Source organism: Leptonychotes weddellii, chromosome 15, assembly GCF_054177405.1.
Source record: "Leptonychotes weddellii isolate Sample4059 chromosome 15, ASM5417740v2, whole genome shotgun sequence".
Lineage (NCBI taxonomy): Eukaryota > Metazoa > Chordata > Mammalia > Carnivora > Phocidae > Leptonychotes > Leptonychotes weddellii.
This window is the reverse complement of record NC_138383.1, coordinates 28,311,882-28,333,768: the sequence shown is the minus strand read 5'-3', so window position 1 is coordinate 28,333,768 and position 21,887 is coordinate 28,311,882. Positions and strand designations below refer to the sequence as shown.

At 38.5% G+C, this 21,887-nt stretch overlaps 1 protein-coding gene across 1 annotated transcript; it reads left to right on the top strand.

Moving 5' to 3' along the window:
* The first annotated feature begins 2,764 nt into the window (after positions 1 to 2,764).
* On the top strand, positions 2,765 to 20,287 carry PPM1E (protein phosphatase, Mg2+/Mn2+ dependent 1E). The gene is made up of 5 exons (XM_081805298.1): positions 2,765 to 2,959; positions 6,618 to 6,806; positions 9,170 to 9,313; positions 9,556 to 9,649; positions 15,071 to 20,287. The coding sequence occupies exons 1-5, from the start codon at positions 2,771 to 2,773 to the stop codon at positions 16,123 to 16,125; spliced, it is 1,671 nt and encodes a 556-aa protein (XP_081661424.1). The 5' UTR covers positions 2,765 to 2,770; the 3' UTR covers positions 16,126 to 20,287.
* The last annotated feature ends 1,600 nt before the right edge of the window (positions 20,288 to 21,887 follow it).

Here is a 21,887-nt window from a genome sequence, read left to right as displayed (position 1 = left end):
ACCTGCTAGGTATTGTGCTATGACTAATCAAGTACAATTAAGACACAATCTGTATCTACAGTTTAATTTGGGAAATGTAGAGCATGGGTGTCAGAGTCAGATAGACCTGTGATTAAAAATGGTTTTACTTGTTTGTGAAATGTTCCAGAGAGGATGTAACAAACACTTAATAAATGTTATCTATTGTTACAAAATGTGGCAAGAGCTATAGTAGATGGTGTAATGGGAACATTAGGGAGGAAGCAACTGGGAGGGGATAGGAACAGATCTACTGGTTTACTAAATATTAGAGGAAGCAGGTATTGCCTCCCCTAACCAATTTAATCTGTCTAACCAGTGCTGCCCAATAGACGGCGCAATGATGGAAATGTTCTCTACCTGCGTTGTCCAGTATGGTAGCCACTGGCCGTATGTAGTTACTGAGCATTTGAAATACAGCCAGTGTGACCCCAAAACAGAATTTTATTTGTTTATTTTTTTTAAAGATTTTATTTATTTATTCATGAGAGACAGAGAGAGAGAGAGAGAGGCAGAGGGAGAAGCAGTCTCCCAAGGAGCAGGGAGCCCGATGCGGGACTCGATCCCAGGACCCTGAGATCATGACCTGAGCCGAAGGCAGACGCTTAACCATCTGAGCCACCCAGGCGCCCGCAAAAACAGAATTTTAGATTTTACTTAATTTTAATTAATTTAAAGTTAAATGGCCACATGTAGCTAGTAAGAAATCTTACTGGACAGTGCAGGTCTATATAGTAAGAGTAATATACACAGCCAAAGAATGATATAATGGTTTGTTATTTGGGAATCTGGGAACTAACCTGATAGTTAATATCAGTTATTTGTTTCACCCCCACTCCATTCTCCCTCAATGTTTCCATATTTACTTACTGTTTTGCAATCCTCTGTTGTGATTGAGTCAAACTCACACCTATGCTGCTACAAAAACCAGATGGGTTGGAGTGATAAAATAGGTAATTGCTGGCTGAAAGAGATAGTCTCTGGCAATTGGTGCTTTAAAAAAATAAAGACTGGAGTTTGTCAAAACAATAAAAATACTGGCTTGTATTTTTCCCCTCTTATACACACATCCTCAGGTTGTATTTGCTCTCTGAACTTCCTTTCTCTTTCAGATATACCCTTCCTTGACTTTCTGTTATATAAAAACGTCAGGGGGGACAGAGCCAAAAACCATGGTTTGCCAAACTTGTACTATGTTAATGAGAAAAAAGGCGACGAAAACCTTGAGATAAGCTTTCTGAATGTAGTCATTGTTGGAAGGATTTTGAATAAGAAAACAGGTAAATGTAGTGGCAGATTAAAGCAACAGCAGGGAAAGGAATAGAAAAGTTCCTAGGCCATTCTAGAACACAGTCACTCTCCTGTGGGGTCTGTGTTCTAGATCAGAGGAGTCACGTGCAGCCATTGCCCTTTCTGGTACATGTTTTCTCAGGCTGTCAAGCTAGATCTGATTTAGTAAAGTAAAAAAAAAAAAAATTCTTGAAGAATTCTAAATCTTTTTACCTGAGATGTAGGAATCTCTAAAATACTGGCTTGAGAAAACTTAATCTCCCTTTGATTATTTAATAGCCGCAACTTGAGTAGAGGACAGCTGGAGCCGGGGTGATGTGAGATATAATCTCTTCAACACTATTCAGTGTTGCCTAAAAGGTTTACACATCTGTCCATCCATCAAGAGATGCAAGTCAGCCTCCGAAGTCAGCTCATCTACTCCACTTGATAGGTCAAGTAGTAGACTTAACAGTCTAGGGTGAAGAATCCTCTGGTTGCCATCTCCTTTGTTCTATCCAGGGTTACACCTATAGACAGAGTTTAAGTACTTTTTTCCTTAGAGACTTTTAAAACTTTTAAAAAACTTTTACCTCATTTGTTAACCTTTTAGCTAAACTATTTAAGCTATTGCCAAAAACTTTAATTAAAAAATTCATCAAATAAGAAAAATATAATTTAGTTCCAAATTCTGATCAGTTACAGGAGAGAAAAGTTAGGGAACTGGAGGGAGATAAAGGAAGAGGTCAGGAAAAAAAAGACAAAGACAAATGGTAATCACAATAAACTCTTATTCCTGTAGTTGATAAATAAATGATGTTTTCATAGGCCTTTCATATCCCAGTTGGCTGGATAACTACTGTTCATATTTCAGTCATTTTTTTTTTTTTAAGATTTAATTTATTTATTTGACAAAGAGAGGGAACACAAGCGGGGTGTGGGGGGGTGGGAGAGGGAGAAGCAGGCTTCCTGCATAGCAGGGAGCCCGATGCAGGGCTTGTTCCCAGGACCCTGGGATCATGAGCTGAGCTGAAGGCAGATGCTTAACCGACTGAGCCACCCAGGCGCCCCTTCAGTCATTCTTCTAAGCAGGGGGAGCTTGGATCTCCAGATGATAATCACAATGGCTCTCCAGCCAACCAAAAGGGAACCAGTGTTCTGAACTAGATAGCAGTGGTCGGAGAACTTTGAGGGTTGGAAGAAATCTAGTCTAAGAGTAGATTCAACTCTGGCCAGAGGTTTTCTCCTCATGACATAAGAATATCATAGTGGCAGCTGCTGGCTGATGATTTTCTACTAGACTGGCTGTCATTTTCTCTCTTCAGAAGCAACATTTCATTTTTCTTCAGGAGGAATTTCTTCTATTAAGGAGGAACTTGATGAAGGTGACCTACTTTTGTCTTTACCCAGCAGGCAAGTGAAAAGCAGCTTTACAAGGCTCTTCACTGGGGGTGTCTGTGTTTCTTTCACAGAGATCGAAACAATGAAATTGGCCCGTTCTGTCTTCAGCAAACTACACGAGATTTGCTGCAGCTGGGTGAAAGACTTCCCTCTCCGCAGGAGACCCCAGCTTTATTATGAGACATCAATCCATGCCATCAAAAACATGCGCAGGAAAATGGAAGACAAACATGTCTGCATTCCTGACTTTAATATGCTCTTCAATCTAGAGGTAAAGGGCCCTTCTCTAGAGTCAATGAGATTTAAAAAACAAACACCTTCATGGTCTTATTTTTCTATAAGGAGAACTTCTAATATACCTCTTATAGCATCTCTGATGGTTTGGAATAGGACTAAAGGCAGAGTGGCATAAATCTGCTTGTATTAGACAACAGAAAAGAAACTTATGTTATTTTGGTTTATTTATTTTTAAGTAAGCTCTACACCCAACGTGGGGCTTGAACTCAAACCCCGAGATCAGGAGTCACATGCTCTACCAACTAAGCCAGCCAGGCACGCCAATTTTATATTATTTGAATGGGTAATGCATTCACATTGTTCAGATTGGAAAACAAAAATCTCTCTCTTATCCTTGTGTCTCAGATGCTCAGTTCCCTTCCATGAAGGCAAGGGAAGTTATCAATTTTTTGCGTAAACTTCCAGAGCTATTCTATAAACATAGAAGCATAAAAGAAAACTGCCACATCTCAATAAAGCTGTTTTTTTAAAAGGAAACTACAGTACTATTAGATAGTGTTTATTAAGTTCCCACATTACTGTGTTGCTGAAGCAACATAAAACACAAACATAAAAGGATGAATTTAAGACAGAGACAGTTTTCTGATTTCCAGTAATTCTCTTTTTTAAATCTTGGTTTCTGAGATAGGAAAGTAGATGGAATTACATTTCATGAATCTCTGTGACTGACAAATTGGATCATATGAGCCTTGTCAGCTTAATAACCATTTTCTTGTTATCTTCCTCTTCTTTTTCTATTAATTGTATTCTGTTAGTGCCAACAGAGGTAGGTATGTTTCCCCTGCCTGTTACTTGCCTCTTTTCTTCATTCAAGTCCATAACTTAAAAATTACAATGTAGTAATTTATACAAAGCACAATATTTCCTTTATTTAGCAGCTAAATTTAAATTTTAGCTAACTGTCAAGGTCTGATAAGCAGTGATGGTAGGTTAGTAATTGGTGCTTATGTTACAAAGATAGACCAGCTTTGTTTCCAAATATCTGTAGAATATGTGAATATCCTTATTTCCAAATGTTACCATGCCCATGCAAATATAACCTTAAATGTTAACCTTAATGTGACAAACAATCCTTCTATCACTACACCCACTTGAAGATTATACTCCAATCTGAGGGCATTGTTGCTGTTTGTTGACCTGGTTGGTTTTCATTTTGTTTCAAAATCAGCCCAAAGGCCTAACTCAGAAGGGAACACCTTGCTTTAGAGAAAGGGTTTTGAAGGCAATTTGGCAACACATACTTAGAACCTTGTATATTTTCACCACCTTTGATCTGGTAATTTCACTTTTAATTTTATATTATAAGGACACAAATGCAGGAAATTCTTACATATATGTTTTGACATAAATGTCTTACATAACATTTTCAATAATAAGCTAGAAATGATCAAAGTCATATATAGGGAGTAACTATAATATGCTCATAAGATGTATAGTACATATCCATTTCAAATGTCTGAGTAATACTTAATGACATGGGGGAAATGCTAATGATATGATAAATGACAAAAAGCAGGATATAAAATTTTATGTATAGTATAATCTTAATTTTATCTAAAAAATTTATATATATAGAAAAAAGACTGGTTATCTGTGAATGGTGGGATAATATAGATTTTTTTCTTTCTTTATTAGTCCAGATAAACAATATATCATCTTTATAACAGGGAAAACTTTTTTTTTTTATTTAAAAAGGTATACTAATTTTTTTAAGAGATCCACTTGGCTGTCTTCTGTTTCTTTGGATGCTATATTGTTTAAGAATCTCCCCACCAATCTCACATTGTTTAAAGTTATACTCTCATGGCCTCAAAAAGGTATTATTGTCCCCTCCTTCTTTGTGATGATCCCACATCAGCTACACTCATCATTTAAAAACTGCTTGGATATGCTATTTTTCAATTTTACCTTTATCCTGACAACTGAGTTATTTAAAAATATGAGTACTGCTTTAGTATATAGTATAGGTAGAAATTCTACATATCAGGACTTTTTTTCAAGATAGTTCTGTTTAATCAGTCAATTTTCAATGGCATTATAGATGGTATTAATTAACTAGTTGTAATGTCTGTATTAGATGTTGATTTCATAATATTTGGGTGTTTTTACTCTATGGACATTTATATTTGGTACTTAGTACACCCTTTAAAAAGAATTTTTTTCTGGGATGCCTGCGTGGCTCAGTTGGTTGGGCGTCTGCCTTCAGCTTGGGTCATGATCCCAGGGTCCTGGTATCGAGTCCCACATTGGGCTCCCCAGTCCGTGGGGAGCCTGCTTCTCCCTCTGCCTGCCGCTTCCCCCTGCTTGTGTTCTCTCTCCCTTTCTCTGGCAAATGAATAAATAAAATCTTTAAAAAAAAATTTTTTTTTTTTTAAAGATTTTATTTATTTGAGAGAGAGACAAAGAGGAGCAGGGGGAGAGGAACAAGCAGACACTGTGCTGAGTGCAGAGCCCGAGACGGGGTTTGATCCCAAGACCCTGAGATCATGACCTGAGCCAAATCAAGAGTCAATACTTAACCAACTGAGCCACCCAGGCGTGACTAAAAATAATTTTTTCAAAACACAGATAATACCTGTTGTTTTAGTAGTTCCTCCAAATCCGTACCTAAGAGATGAGAGAAAAAGCACAAGAAAATTATATGATTTACTTTGTATATTTGATTTCCTTTGAGTGACAGGGCCTAGACTCATCTGAGCTCCTAGAGCCCACCGATCAAGTCAAAGCTTGCACATGAAAATGATTACATACTGTTGCCTAAGGGAGTCCAGGACTCAAGTGAGTTCAGTGAGCTACAGATCTCCTAAGTAAGCTAGATCTGAGATGTACACACTGGAGTTGAAGATAAAGAAGCAAACTACTTAATGGTTTAAATGTAATATTGTGATTAGGCTTCCTTTGTCAAGACAGATCCTCTTCTGGCAGTTGCCTTAGTGCTTCAAGCAGTGGGTGGGCCAGGAAGGGTGAAGCTAAATCTTGGTTAGGGGACAAGGCAAAATGGTTACGGGGCATTTGGATATCTGATTTGCTTTAAGTTTGGCTGACCAGTTTAGAGACTCTGTTATTTATGGGTGAGTATTCAATGTGACTATGATTTATGAAGAAGATACTACAGCTTAGAAGTATGTGTATGCTTTCGTTATCTCTGTATTTTAAACAACCTAACATAATTGGTCTTGTGCTGAAGGCCAATTATTTCCTATTGTTCTCAGTTTCTAATTTTATTAGAATACTTTCATTTTGAAAAAAACACTCAATCCAGAACAGCTTTTGCTCAATTCCTCCTCATACTTTCTCTTCCCTCCCCCTTCCCACAACTTGTAACAGCAGTTTTGATGCAACTGCATGTGGGCGGTTTCCATGGTACAAGACGGCGACTTTCACTGAGGGCACTTCAGCCTGAGCTAATTGGCCACGATGTGTTCCAGTGTTGTGTGTGTAAACACAGATACCCCAGTGCTGCAGGTATTTTAGCAGTTGATCAGGCATGTCAAAAAAGAGAAACATTTAGTCTCATTGTCTAGGTGACAAGTGCAGTGGAGGAGGAGAATGGGCATCATCAGTACAACGGATTGGTTCCTTTGAGTCATGCTGTACCTCACTTCCTTAACCGTTTGTTTTTCTATCGACAGGACCAGGAAGAACAAGCCTACTTTGCAGTGTTTGATGGCCATGGGGGAGTGGATGCTGCCATTTATGCTTCCATTCACCTGCACGTTAATTTAGTCCGCCAGGAGATGTTCCCCCATGATCCTGCTGAGGCCCTGTGCCGGGCCTTCCGGGTCACTGATGAGCGGTTTGTGCAGAAAGCAGCCAGGGAGGTATGCCATTTCCTCATAAATTCCAGCCATGAATGCACTAGCTAAGCTCAACTTGGTCCATGGTTCATGGGCTATTTTGGGTTTTCTCTTTTGGGGCAGGCATTATTATTTAAAGTTCTTTCAAGCTGTATTCTTGACCCACAATATTGGATTCTCTTGTAGTTCTAATTCCATCTTAAGGGCTTTAGTGGGGTGATGTGATGTGCTGTAGAGAAACTCCAAAGTTATAATTTTCTAGAAAGCCAGTCCATTGCTGGATTTGGCAGGTGAGTTTTAGCTTTCTTATTTACCAGTGCCTGTCAGCTTCACACCAGGACCATCTCTCTAAGCAGACTTTTGCTGACAAAATCTGGATACAGTGATTAAAACAATGGACTAAAAAGGAAACAGAAGCTGGATTACTCCCATACGTTTGGGTCTAAGTGGGTTGGCAGTGTTTTACTGTGTATCTCTTGAGGGAAAAGTTGCTTGGAGAGCGAATCCTTAGATGATTCTTGAACTGATTTTACAGGAAGAAAAGTCAGAGCTCATGTCCTAATTTCTTAAGGTTAATCAGACCTAAGGTTTTTACTCTGAATGAATGACAGGGGCTCTATATTAAGATCTAAAAGTAAAAATTTTAATCTAATTATCATTCTGGGCATTGGTATATGATTAACTACAGTACTCTATATTCATTTTTAACTGGGGGCCAATAGCAAGATAATTTTTAATTTTTAAAAGTAATTACAGAATCATTATACATATAAAAAATAAGACTCCTGCCCTATGAATTAAACATTAACTGTTTTGGAAAGGACTTGGAAAGAGCAGGGTCATCATTTAATCCATTTCTTTGATTTCATTGTTATGCTACACAGGGGTAGTGGTGCTTGGAATCAGTGAAACAGTAATTCAGAACTATTTGGTATTAAGCAAGGAAAATGTTCTGTGTTTCCCCACCTTTACCCCAGGTTTAGTTTAGTATGCAAATCCAACAACAGTGACCACTAGGGTCTACCTCCAGAGGTGGGGCTAGAAAACAGTACAGTTGTTGATCTCAGACTGTCCCAGAGTCTTGAGGGCTGGCACTGCTCAGCTCTGCCTACCTTGGAGCTACTGGCTGTCGTCATTTTGACTAAGGCCAAGGCCTGGCCCCTAAGAGGTGACCTGTAAGATCACAGGAAACTAAGAGAATCACTTTGTCTTCTTCTTCTGTTCTATCCTTTTTTCCTCTGTGTCCTCAAAATTATGGCTTTTTTCTCTGACCATGTTCACCGCATTTACTTTGCCAGTGATCCTAGTGTCTCTCAGTCTTGCCAATAGTTCTTTTGAATAATTTAGGTTTGTCTCAGCACTTTTTTCCTTCTTCTGCTCCCATGTGCTGCTAACTGCTGGGAAGAAAGGAGCTATTCCTGTTGTGAAGCAGCCGTGCCTCCTGTTCTCTGCAGGGCATGTGCACTCGAGTGTCTTTGTCATGTGTTCCAGGGGGCTGAGGTTTTGAACATTCTGGGTGGGAAGACATTTTATTGGTGGGTGAGGATTTATAACAAACTTTCCCTATATAGGAAAAATGAGAAGTTGTTTTTCTCATTGGATACAAGGGGCCTTTTACCATCCTTGACGCATTGGTTCTAATTTAGGACAAGTCCTTGGTAACAGAAAGTCATGCTTATTTAGTGGTGACTCATGTCAAATGGAGATGTCATTGAATGTAGTAGTATCAGGAGCATGAAGTACACTGCTACTGAGCTACTGCAGTGAAGCTCCAGGCTGTTCTTTATGCAGTGTTCCAAAAGCAGAGGCCCCTAAAATTATTGTAGGTGATTTTTTTTTTTTTAAGTATAAGCAACTTAGCATGCCAGGGAATATATGTTATCTCTTGGCTCCTATCTTAATACTCAAGAGTGTGGGAGCATTTGTTGTGTACCTGTCAGATCCTTTGTAATGCTAGGACCTTCCCCTTGTCCATACTCTAGGTCAGTGACAAAACAGAGACCAGAACATGGAAATCTTTAAGGACTGCTGTAGTGGATTGAATGCTGGACTGGGAGGAAAAAGAATTTCAGTTCTGTTTTGTGTACTAATGAGTTACCCGCTCTTGGAAAGGTCACATAACCTGCCACAGTTTTCTTATTTGTACATAAAATGAAATGAATAATCATCCCTGCCTTGCATATCATAGGTAACATGGATCTATGTGTGTACACATACATCCATGCACATAAAAATGCAGAGAAATAGGAATTGCTGTTTGTTGTGAAATTGAGTTACTAATAGTCTAGACCCCAATGAAAAGTCTGTGTTAACTATAAATTGCTTCTCAATGAGAATTTGAAGTCTGTTTATTTTTACTGACTCTAGTTTTATTTAATTACTTTCAGAGTTTAAGATGTGGGACCACAGGAGTGGTGACTTTCATCAGAGGGAACATGCTCCATGTGGCCTGGGTTGGGGATTCCCAGGTCATGCTTGTGAGAAAAGGGCAAGCGGTTGAGCTAATGAAGCCACACAAACCAGACAGGGAGGTAAGTGTGCTCCGTTCTGGGAGGGCACGTGCCACAGAGGCGGGTTTCTAGCTAGTAGTTAAGATTCACTTGCTTATTCTGATAACCACCGTTATCTGAGCAACCATGCCCACCTCACAGAGGAGGAATAAAGAGAACCTTTCCTGGAAGCTGATGAGTATTATATCTGTTGTTTACTGTTAAGGTAGACAAATAAATCCTGAATCCAATTATTTGCTTCTTTCTATTGCATTGCTGTTTAGGATGAAAAGCAGCGAATTGAGGCTCTTGGAGGTTGTGTAGTCTGGTTTGGTGCCTGGAGGGTGAATGGAAGTCTGTCGGTCTCCCGAGCTATTGGTAGGAAAAACCAATTCCTTTTTGTTTCTCCAAACTGTCCTCTTCTAGCTCATTGTCTCCTATTAATTCTGCTACATTAAGGGAACCTGAGATGGTAATTTATATTATCAGAGTGCTTATTATTGTTTAAAGTAACAATTAGATAATGCCTCTTTTATTTAATTAACCTATTCATTTATATACTTAAATTCCATTATTGAAAGGGAACTATATTAAGAAATGCAGAGCTTACTAGTTTCTTTTTTTTTTTTTTTAATGGAAGCCTTTAATCTTTGGGACACAAATCTGCTTAAAACTACAGTGATCCTCATTTCATTCCATTTTGGATCATATTTAACTTAACTTAGTATTTTCAAGAGAATGGAAAGCTCCCCTCCCTATATTTTACCTTGCTTATATCTTTGTTTTCACTGAATTATAAAATGACATAAACATTGTACTTTTTAGATGAAAACAATTTTTTTTTTTTTTATGTGGAATATAGTGATTTGCCAGATAACCCTAGGGTTTCAAAGAATCTGCCTCCCTGGGACCTAAATTTTTCAAGAGAAGGGAAAGTCAGTGTAACTGTCTAAAACTTAGAGAGTAAACAGCTGAGCTGATTGGACAAAATGCAAGGGTGTAAGTTCAAAGATAGTCCTGTTTCTATTTTTGTTTCGCTTTGGCACCTGGGTTTATTATATTTTAGGCTTTGTGGCTTAGCTTCACTTCTGGTTTTTTAAAAAGAATAAATCAGTGTGTGTGTATCTTTATGGGTGATATGCATGCATACTACAGTTCTTCATTCCTGCCTCCTAAAGAAATTAAATGAAGTAATTTGACATAGGAATAATACGGATAAATGGAATTCACATGTAATCCCCCAATTTTGCTTATTGTTACCAAAATATTCCAGAACATTAACAAAATCTCAAAGGATTGATTCAGTTTCACCAGTGATAGGAGTTCCTCCCACTCTTTGGGAAGGTGCTAGCAAGCTGTGAAGTGGCCCAAATGTGAGTAGCAGAAGGCTGAGAGAGAAAGCAAAAGCTGAAAGATCCTGCAAGTGCTTCTGAAAAAATGAGGGTTAGTTTTTATCTCAGACTGAGAGAGTTATTAGGAACTCTGGAATGTGACTCCAGAGGGGAAATTTCTCATTTCTGAAACACACCCCCATGTAGAATTATTTCTGACGATTCCTCTTGATCTTACGGTCTTTGTCAGAGTATCGAAAAGTATATTTAATGCTTGTCATAGAACCAACTTTACTAGAGAATACTTGCCTTTTCTTGCTTCTAAAAATATAACACAAGGGGAAACTAAAAGCAAGGGGAGAATGTCCTTGAATAAGAGACGGTCTAAGAGAGAATGCGGCAGACTCCATAGAGAAAGTGACTTTTAGGTTGGATGTGGAGGATAGTGTGTAGGGGAGGAAATTCCAGGGGGAGGAGGGTATAAATACATGGGCATCTGAAAAGGCACGCCATGTTTTAGGAACAGTAGCATGTACAAGAGGCGAGGGCAGAGGGTAGGAGTGATCAAAGTAAGTGTGGCGCCAGACTGTGAAGGGGCTTATATAGCCAGGCTAAGTAGGTGAATAAGCCGAGAGGCCACATGATTCAGACTTATAACGTAATTGTGATGATGGTACGGAAGACAGACTAGAGTAGAAAGCCTAGGTGAGATCATTCAGGGGCTGTTGATATAGTCTGTTACAGAGATGAGGGCAGCTCAAAAGGGATACAAAGGATGTATAAATTGATCAGATAGCAGTGACAGTTTCTGGGGGCAGAGGAAAGCTGATTTCCAGGTTTTTGACTTATGTGACTGAGAAGATGATAAAGCATTTGTAAAAAAGCAGCAGCAGTTTGTGGGGCGGGGAGGAGGGCAGATAATGAGTTCATTTTGGACATATTTTATATTCTAGATACCTGTGTGATATTTTAGGAGAGAACTGATATGCAGCTGGAAATACAGATCTGGAGCTGAGCAGAATTCTGAGTTGCAGATAAGAGATGTGGGAACTCATCCCATTTTGGCAATAATATTAGCAATCTGTGAAGTGATATTATATATAGTAGTTGAAATTATAGGTTCGGACAGTATTGCCCAGGAAAAATATGTAGTGTGATGAGAGACCAAGGATGAGACTCATTACTTACGGTAGAAATACACAATGAAGTCATGCCTCTAGGTTTGTGTGGCACTTTACAAGCTGTGGGCCTTGGGAAATTAATTTCTTTGTGTCTATCTGTTCCTTGGTAAAGTAAGAATAGTAACATTAAATGGCTCATGGAGTTTTTGTATTAAATGGTATAATACATGCACCATACTTAGAGCCCTGCCTGGCAGTTTTAGCACAAAATGATTAGTGCATTATTAAGTGAAGGAGCCAGTGAAGAAAATCAAGAAGGGATCAGAGATATACAAGTGGGCTATCAAAGATACTAGAAGAGGGTTTCTAGAGTAAGTGGTCACAGGGTCAAGTGCTAGGAGACCTAGGTCAAGTGAGACGTGGGTTAAAAAAAGACATGGAATTTTGAAAACCGTAACTAATTGGTAATATATGAGAGAAATGTTTTGGATGAGTAGATGGGAAAAACCCCAGAAAATCAGGTGACAGAAAATGAGTAACAACACAAAAGAACATGTATAGATTTAGTTTCTTGGGCAATTTAGTGGTAAATGAAACAGTGTGGTGGCCTGAGGGAAAAGCTGATTTGGGAAAGAGTCACTTTTATTATTTTTGATGTTAGGATAACGAGTTTAGATCAGAGTATGTTTGTAGGATAAAAGACAAGAGCAAGTAGAAGAGAAATTGAAGATGAGAGTGACAGAAGCCAGAGTCCTAGAGAGGCAGGTCCCAGAGCACAGGTGAGCTTTGAGGAGGAAGTGGAGACCTCTCCTCCTGACACAATGGTAGCTGATGCGGTGAGTCTCTTGATGAAAACAAAAGGGCCGGGGGCGGGGGTAGAAACTGAGGGAATTCAGGCCTGATAAACTTAATTTTCTTTGAAGTGGGAAATTAGGCCATCTACCAAAATCCAGAAGCTTAATTGGAAGAGACAGGTGAAGAATGTGAGAATAAAATCGGGGGCTAAACAGGGACAAGAAAAAGGACTCCTGAGCAGAGTTCAACTCTACATAGAAATTAAGTGACACTTAAAGCTTTCAAAATGAAAAGCTTTTCAACTGTTTTTCCTCATGAGCCCTTCAGATTTATGATCCAAAGTTGACAGGGAGGCATGATATGTTTCCTAGCATATGGAGAGAGGAGGTTGAAGATAAAAGGATGTTGCCATTTTCACCATGAAATGGATAATCATGCCCTCCTACCAAATTTGGGGACGAAATGTCATGAATTTGACATCCAACAGTAGAGCAGGTGAAAAGCCAGAATTTTGGCAGCATTTTCCCTGTGCAAATCTTTGTATGTTCTGTTCCAAACTAACAGTTGCAGTAGCCTTTTAATTGAAGCACTAAAACAAGATTTTTGGGAACAGTATGACTCAGATCACATTTATTTTTAGAGCTGGAATTCAGAAAATAATAATGATGATAATAATAGGTGGAGTAGGGGATGGGGAAATTTAGTAAAGCGGACTGATTGGTGGAGAACACTGAATCTCATGATTGGAAGTTTTGACTGATGCCTCCCAGTAGCCTGTGAGAGCTCAAGTATGAAATTGATGGAATCAAAACCATGTTTGAGGGAAGATGGTTCTGGCAACTGTATGAAAAAGACTAGTTTCTTATCTAGTATCTTGTTGTTCAGTGTGTCCCACACCAGTTCTAGCAGTTGTCTCTGGGGTGCCTATTGAGTTTTCTGGGCCTATTGGAGGATTAAACAGGGATGGGAAGTATTGGAGAGAACTTTATGTGGGTAGGAGAGAACCTAGAACAGGTGATGACAGAGCCAGATAACTTATGTATAATTATCTTCATTTTATCATCCCCTAGTCCAAAAGCAGTTTTAGTACTGTAGAGAGGACAGTAACTGATGAGGGTCTGCAAGTAACAAATGCTAGGATTTGGATCCAGGCAGTCTGACTCCAGTGCTGGCATCCTTAACCATTAAGCCGTATGTCGTTACTTTACAAATGATAAAACATTTTATAAATTTTAACTACTGTTTCCCAATTATGGTATCCTAATCTAGGAATTATTGCTGAATACTGTTTTCTATGTAAAGTAGTAGTAAATGAGCATCCCTTGTTGTATTAATAAGCTATATGGTTACTAAATAGGCTAGGGACCCTTTGGCTAGGCTCTCTCCAAGTACCCAGAGAAAAACAATGAATGTACAGTGAATGGATCGGGAAGTGCTCCAGATCTGAAAGATCCAGAATGCATTGCAGGTGATTAATTTTCTCCATAGTCTGGTGATAGACTGGTGAGACCTTGGGCCCACACTAGGCTAGGTTTCCATCTCCACTCCAAGCACCCCATATATAGCTACACATCACTGCTTAACAGTTGCCTCTGTGCCTTGCTTATGCTAATTCCTTCAACCGAGGGCCAGCCCTTCTCTGCCTGGTGATAACTAATTTATCTTTCAAGACCCAGCTCAAATGTCATTCTATAAGTGCATGAACTAAACAAAGGAGAAATAAGGACCCAATAGGGCCTTGGGGGTTCTCACAGTTGTTCACAAGTGGAGAATGAACAACAGCAATAAAGACGGTGGGGGTTCGATCAGAGACAAATGAAGACAGCAAGAATATGGTAGTCCCTGAAGAGGAGAGAAATGTGGCCATACATTTTCCAGTTCTCTAGAAGTTACAAGTAAAGCGGCATTAAAAAGTAGAAAGCAAACTGGATTGGGAACCAAGAGACTAACATTCTAGTTCTCGTGTCTGAATCTTGGGATGACTTTTCCTGGCTTGAGGGGAGCTGGACTTGATTTTTAAAAATCCCTTGTAACTCAAACCTTTCTCTGTGCTAGCAGCATAAAACTATTAATTTGAAAACAAGGACAGAAAATTAAGTATTTAATGAAGAGAATGACCACAACTTTGGTTTGTTTTTCAATGTGGACTTGTTCTCAAATCTCAATTAAATCAAACTTTACTAGTAAAAAAAAGTAGATCTGTTAACCAACAAAATTTTTCTATGTAACACTGAATTTTTCAATGCAGCAAAAAGCTTAGATTTGACATTTGTTGCCATGCTCAACTAAGCCTAAATCATAGCTAGAGGCACAAGATTGAGTGTAAGCTAGTGAGAAATTAAGCCCAGTGAATGGCAATTATTTAACTAAGTAAGGAGTGAGCAGCATCTGATTAACAAAGAATTCAAGTATTTTATCTGAAACTAGTTTATAAATTCTTTCCAGTAAATTCAGATCACAATCCAGTAAATTGTGATCAGTCACAGCATTGGCCATAAACATTCTTACATGCAAGGTAAACCAAAATCTGACTTCCTTTCTAATTCCCACAGGAGACGCTGAACATAAGCCATATATCTGCGGGGATGCAGATTCTGCCTCGACTGTTTTGGATGGAACTGAAGACTACCTCATTCTGGCCTGTGATGGATTCTATGACACCGTGAATCCTGATGAGGCGGTCAAAGTCGTATCTGACCACCTGAAGGAGAATAACGGAGACAGTAGCATGGTTGCCCACAAATTAGTTGCATCAGCTCGTGATGCTGGGTCAAGTGATAACATCACTGTTATTGTGGTATTCCTGAGGGACATGAACAAAGCTGTAAATGTTAGTGAGGAATCAGATTGGACAGAGAACTCTTTTCAAGGAGGGCAAGAAGATGGTGGGGATGATAAGGAGAATCATGGCGAGTGCAAACGCCCTTGGCCTCAGCACCAGTGCTCAGCACCAGCCGATCTAGGCTATGATGGGCGCGTGGATTCATTCACTGATAGAACTAGCCTGAGCCCAGGGTCCCAAATCAACGTGCTGGAAGACCCGGGCTACCTAGATCTCACACAAATAGAAGCAAGCAAACCTCACAGTGCCCAGTTTTTGCCACCAAATGAGATGTTTGGTCCTGGTGCACCAAAGAAAGCAAATTCTATTAATGAGCTAATAATGGAGAAAAAATCAGTTCAATCATCATTGCCTGAACAGAGTGGTGCTGGAGAGTTTCCCTCTTTTAATTTGGGTTCAACAGGGCAGCAGATATACAGAATGGAGAGCTTGTCTCCTGTCTGTCCTAGGTTGGAAGATGAACAGTTCAAATTCCTGGGAAAGAGAGTTTCCAGATTGTCTCATTTACGCTATCATTATTCAAAGAGACGGCACGGATTCAGGTTTAATCCAAAGTTGTATTCATTTATGTCTGCTCAAGAGCCTTCCCAAAAAATAGGCACTAGTCTATCCTCACTTACTCGAAGTGGGAAGAGAACTAGGTTGTTCAGAAGTTTTCTGCCATGGAGGCAAAATATTTGGAAAGGATATAGTGCAAACATGAGGAAGCTCAGAAAGAGTAATGATATTGCAGATCCAGGCCTTCCCTGGAGCTACAAAATATAAAACTTCCTCTTTAAAGTAGGCTAGCTAGCTCTCCCCCAATAAAAACACCACTATCAGAGTAGAAACAAGGTAGACATTTCTGAAATATATGTGCTTCATTATGAAACCATGGATGGCTCAATTCTTAAATGTAAATAGATCTCTAGGAAACTCAAAGTAGTGTTTTCAATCTAAAACAAAAAAAAGTATTGGCGGTTTCACTAGCAAAATTATACAACTGGTCCCTGTGATGTGTCTCCACACCTACATACGACCCCCACTTTACTACCCCTTCACATCCCTAGTGGAAGTTTGTGAGTTATTTTAGTCAGGGTATCTAGTGTTGAAATCTCAATGCAGGTGAAATCTGGTTTGATGTGCCTAATATTATCTATGGAAAACTTAAAGCAGAATCAGATGTAGTTGGGGGATGTTCCTCAAAAGACTGGGGACTACGAGGGAAACCCTCCCCTCTTTTTTCAGTTGGTAAAAGACTAAAAGCCATATGGGTTTTAATTGGTTACAACGAAAGTAGAAAACTAGCATAAAAGTGTCATGTTTTCTGACTTGTGAAGTGGTATATAATCAAAAAGATTTACTGATTTTTTTTCCTGTAACATAAAAGATAAAAATTTTCTGAATTAAAAAGTACTTCCTAGGGCTGTGTAGCTATTTGGGAGTTTCATAACCTGTTATGGTGCTTTTGGTGGGATTTTTATTATTTGTCATTTTAGAAGACCGCTGTCAACTGGTTTTAACCTATGATGCTATGATGTTTTCACTGTACCTTCATCTCAGGAATAAAACTGGTCTAATGGAGATGATGTTAGGTACAAATATACTAGAATCAAGCTGCCATTTAAAAAAGAAAAATCAAATAGTATTTCTATTTTTTCTGCCTTTTTTTTTTTTCTTAAGTTCACAGACAGCAAAGGCATATACTACTACAAAATAAAAAGTGGTTTTGGAGAATGAAAAATATTGGTTTTAACTTCTCTAAAATTGTTTCCCCCAAGGGAATGAAATACCTGGTGTGAAAGAGGTTGAAAGTACTGCCTAAAGTGAGCCCCGAGGCCAAGTGCAAAGGAGAAGGCAGGTAAACAGAGCCTGAGGTCTATTTAGTTATGAATGGAGAAAGCTCTACAGTCCTGCTACCTGCCACTTCAGACTGCAGAGAGGATGTCTTTCTCATTTCAGTACTTACATTTGATAATTTGAAGTTGTCTGCTTTTTGCCGTTTCTGTAGTTTGAAGCTAGAAGCGTATCTTCAACTAAAGACAGCAAATAAACTAGTAATCAGATTCAGTCAGTGAAGCAGCCTCTGATTCTCTTGAGAATCATGAACATCACCACATGACCTCTTTCCCTCCCCTAGTCGACTGTGGACCAGCCATGCCAATGGCTAGGAGCTGCCCCCTCACTCACACCACTGGTGGGGGGCGGGGGGGGACGGACCAAATGCTCTTGCCAAGAAACGTCCACTGCCTGTGTTTTTACAAAAAAATACAATTACTCTGTTCCCCACACCCATAATGGAAACTCAGATTCCATAGCATATTCCGGACGCCAGTATAGCTCTAGCAAATACACAAGAACTTCACTTTAGCAATGATCAGATTAATCCGTAGGTTTTATTTTTAAAAATTTGGATATAAGTAGAGATTTTCAGTATTTTTCATGATCTTGAAGTCATTTATTCTTTTTCTCAAGTCTTGCGACACATGGCTGAGAAGGAGGGAATAAATGTGGCTCCGACTACAGTACCAGAATCTTTTCACCAACCTGACATTTGACCCTCATACACGGACCCCACTCACATCTGTCATTTCCTGAAGCCTAGATCTTGTTAACAACCCATCAGATGCAGTGTCAGTTTCAAATCAAATTATCTAAGGAAACAAGAAAGCAGGCAGGCAGAATATTGGTACACATTATAATCCAAAGCACTTATTGAAATTAAACAATTTTTTCAAGATTTTCTATAGTTGTCCATTGCTACTATTTTTGAGCAGAATAAAGAAGGTGAAAGGAAAGATACAAATGATAGGTTTTTTCAGTGGGAAAAATGGTTGGATAAAACTCAGATGAACACAGACCACATCCTTAAGGGTCTGAATTTCGTAGATCTGACTATATAAGCATTGTTAATTCCATTTTTCATACCAGTAGCCCTCTAGAAAATAAAGCAAAGTAGTTCTAGTGTGGTCAACTTATAAACCAATATTGTGAAAAATAGCAACTATTCATTTGTTCACAACATGCATATTTATAGAGTAGTTAGGTACCATTTGTAAAGGTAAGTCCTTTAAAATTCTATAATATTAAAGTAGTGGTTATTGGTATGATACATGCTGCTCTTGGTTCCATAAACTAGGTAAAAAGCAGTGCTTTGTGAAATGCAGTGTTATATCTTAATGCCACTGGTGATAGAAAGTAGTTCCCTTCAGTTCAAATCCTGTGCCCTTATTTGCTGCTTGCTAATGTAAGCAATAAGTACCCCTCTAACTAATGGTATCTACACATTCTGTAACTTGTATTTAATGATGGTGTATCTGGTGATTGTAAAAATATTGGACAGTATAAAAGTATATATAATATATATTAACTGTTAATGCTGAGGTAATAGTCTGTGAATTACGTGTTTTGTACTTTTACTAATTGTGTAATTTAGTGGTGGTGAAAATCCTACACTCAATCCTTAAGAGTGACGGTATCCCTTTTTCAATTTAACATGATCTGCATCAATTTGTTTGCTTGCTAAAGTGTTGTTAGAATAGGAAATAGTAAAACAAATATAAACAAGAAAGTGTAGTACTCGTTAGGGAAAAAAGACTTCAAGTTACCAAATGAAGTCATTACAAACTCCTTGTACATTCACTGTGAGTTTCAAAGGGAATCAGTCCCTAACTTAAAGGTTTCCTTTGTTCACTTTCTAGATGTGTACTTTTGAGGGATATCTGAGGTTCAGCAACATTACAGCACCAAACACTGGGGCAATTAATCCCACTCACATCTGTGCTAAAGAGGATGGTGGAAACACATATGTATATACCTTTTCTTTACCTAGAAGTGCCATCCACTGTCCTTGAATTAATACAATTAAAGTTTCTGTTGCATTTAACTAGGCGGATCCTTGAAAGTAACACCTTTTCCGAGGACAATGTCAACAATGTTAATGTCAACACTGAGTCTGAGTCTGACCACATTTATAGTGCTGTAATGTCAACGCGGTGGTAGAGCGTCACCCCGCATCTTCTCGACAACCGTACTCCATTGTTGGAACACTGTGCCAGTAAGAAGTGCAGCATCTGATGGGCAGACGAAAATGATGCATAAAGAAGTTCAGTGTTTACAGATAAAACTGCTGTGGTTCAAGTACTTCCTTCCCCATCAAAGGCTTGCCAAGGCTTTGTGAGAAAGTGATTTGTAAATTATTATTTTAGTGTTTAAGTACAATGTATTCACTTGATGACCATTCTCACCTACGCAAGGCCATAAAGGGGGATGCTATAGCTTTGGTCACATCATCATTTCGGACAATTTTTCTTTGAATCATAAATTAGCAAAAGAACATACTTTTTTCACCTTTTAAAATCCTGTCATATTAATGGATAAGTTACTCACCCTTCTGTTCTAACCTGTGAATAGCTTAAAAATTTTTTTTTCAAAATAAGATAATACTGCCAGTATTATCACATGACTATTTTCCAGACAAATGGTACTGTTTTGAAAAATAATTGTTACTTCATCTAGCAGCATTTTATCTTCTATTTTGAAGACTACTTATTGTACTAATTAGGAAAAAGCAAATAAAACTGGGAACACCAGACTGATACAGCAGTTGTTCTGGAAAAGGAAATACTCTAATAAACTCTGATGTATTAGATAATCCACAGATACATCATTGTTAACTCTTACTCTAGGTGCTCTTTGGTGAGAGACAGGCTTTGTTCCCTTGTTCATGACATTTCTCTGCAAAGAATTCTCTATGGAGTGAAGCGAATGAAGTGAATCATTTCTTACCAAGTATATTTATTAATTTACAGACCTGCTCTACAGCTCACTTTTGAGTTCAGTTGTAATCATGAGTGATCCTTCATATTTTATTTATTAAAACTGTTCATTCAGGTAAGATGTATGTTGAAATTTTGCCAATACCTTAATAAAACCCAGCAATTTAAAACCATGAGTCATTTGTTTTTTTATTCAAAGGAAAGATAATTTACTTAGTGCTAAGGTTAATTATTGCAATGATGAACCTCAAACCAAGCACAACTCCCAACCTAGATTAATTCAGACTCTGCAATGCAAGTCTAAGCAGGAGGAAAGACCTGCCCATTTTCAGGTGTAAAAACAATTCAAACGATCTACTGCCCTACACAAGATGTCACTTTCAACAAAATATATAAAGCCACATGAAAACAAAAAATGTGTTCTGAAGACTGAAGAAATCATCAGAACCCAGACTCCCACCCTTAAGAGCCAAAGCAATCTTGAGAAACAACAACAAAGCTGGAAGTATCACAAAACCAGACTTCAAAATATACTCTAAAGCTGTAGTAATCAAAACAGTACGGTACTGGCACAAAAACAGTCCTAGTGATCAGTGGAACAGAATAGAGAGCCCAGAAACCCACAAGGTCAACCTATGACGAAGGGTAAAAGTACACAAGAGGGATAAGTCAGTCTCTTCAATAAATGGTGGTAGGAAAAAATGGACCACACTCTTTACATGATATGCAAAAATAAACTCAAAATGGATGAAATACCTAAATGTGAGACTTGAAACCAAAAATGATTTCATTTATATGTGGAATCTAAAAAACAAAAAGCAGAAACAGACCCGTAAGTACAGAGAACTGATGGCTGCCAGAGGAGAGGGTAGTAGGGGCATGGGTGAAGGGGAGTGGGAGATACAGGCTTCCAGTTAAGGAATGAGTAAGTCACAGGGACAAAAGGTACAGCATAAGTAATACAATCAGTTTGGGTATTGTAATAGTGTTTTATGGTGACAGATGGTAGCTGTCACTTGGGGGCATTGCATACTGTATACAGATGTTGAATCACTATGTTGTATATCAATTATAAGTCAAAGAAAAAATACACAACTCTGAAGAAAAAAAAAAAGAACCAGATTCTGTTATGAAAATGGTGGACAACATATGCAAGATCTTATGGGTGATTTCAGCAAAGAGAAACTATAAATAGAAATGCTAGAAATGGAAAATAACAAAGATGATGAATGCTTCGGACTGGCTAAATCAGTGGACTGTACGTGGCCGAGGAGAGAATCACCAAACTAAGATAAATCAACGTAAATTACCCTAACTGAAAAAGGCGTGGGCACAGATACACAGTGAAGGGAAAACAAAGACACACTCAGAACAGAACATATAAGAGCTGTGGAACAATATCAGCCTAACATATGCATAACTGGAATCCTAGAAGGAGCAGAGAGAGAGAACTGGGCAGAAGGAATATTGGAATGATGGCCGAGAATTTCTGAAAATTTAATGACAGACCTCAAACCGTAGATCTAGGAATCTCAGAGAATACAGAGCAGGAAAAATACCAAAAACACACACCTAGGAAAAAGAAATCTCTTCCAGATGGTTTCACCGGTAAATTCTACCAAATATTTTAAAAATAACACAGATTCTATACATTCTCTTCAGAAAAAGATGTTGTAGGGTCAGCATTACTCTGATACCAAATCAGATGAAGATAGAAATAACTAAACTATAGACCAATATCCTCATGAATATAGATGCAGAAATCCTCAG

Bases quoted from the DNA above. Each gene is read 5' to 3' on its own strand.
- PPM1E (XM_081805298.1), top strand. From the start codon at position 2,771: ATGAAATTGGCCCGTTCTGTCTTCAGCAAACTACACGAGATTTGCTGC. The intron at 6,807-9,169 runs GTATGCCATTTC...AATTACTTTCAG, and splicing joins TGCAGAAAGCAGCCAGGGAG to AGTTTAAGATGTGGGACCAC. The intron at 9,314-9,555 runs GTAAGTGTGCTC...ATTGCTGTTTAG, and splicing joins CACACAAACCAGACAGGGAG to GATGAAAAGCAGCGAATTGA.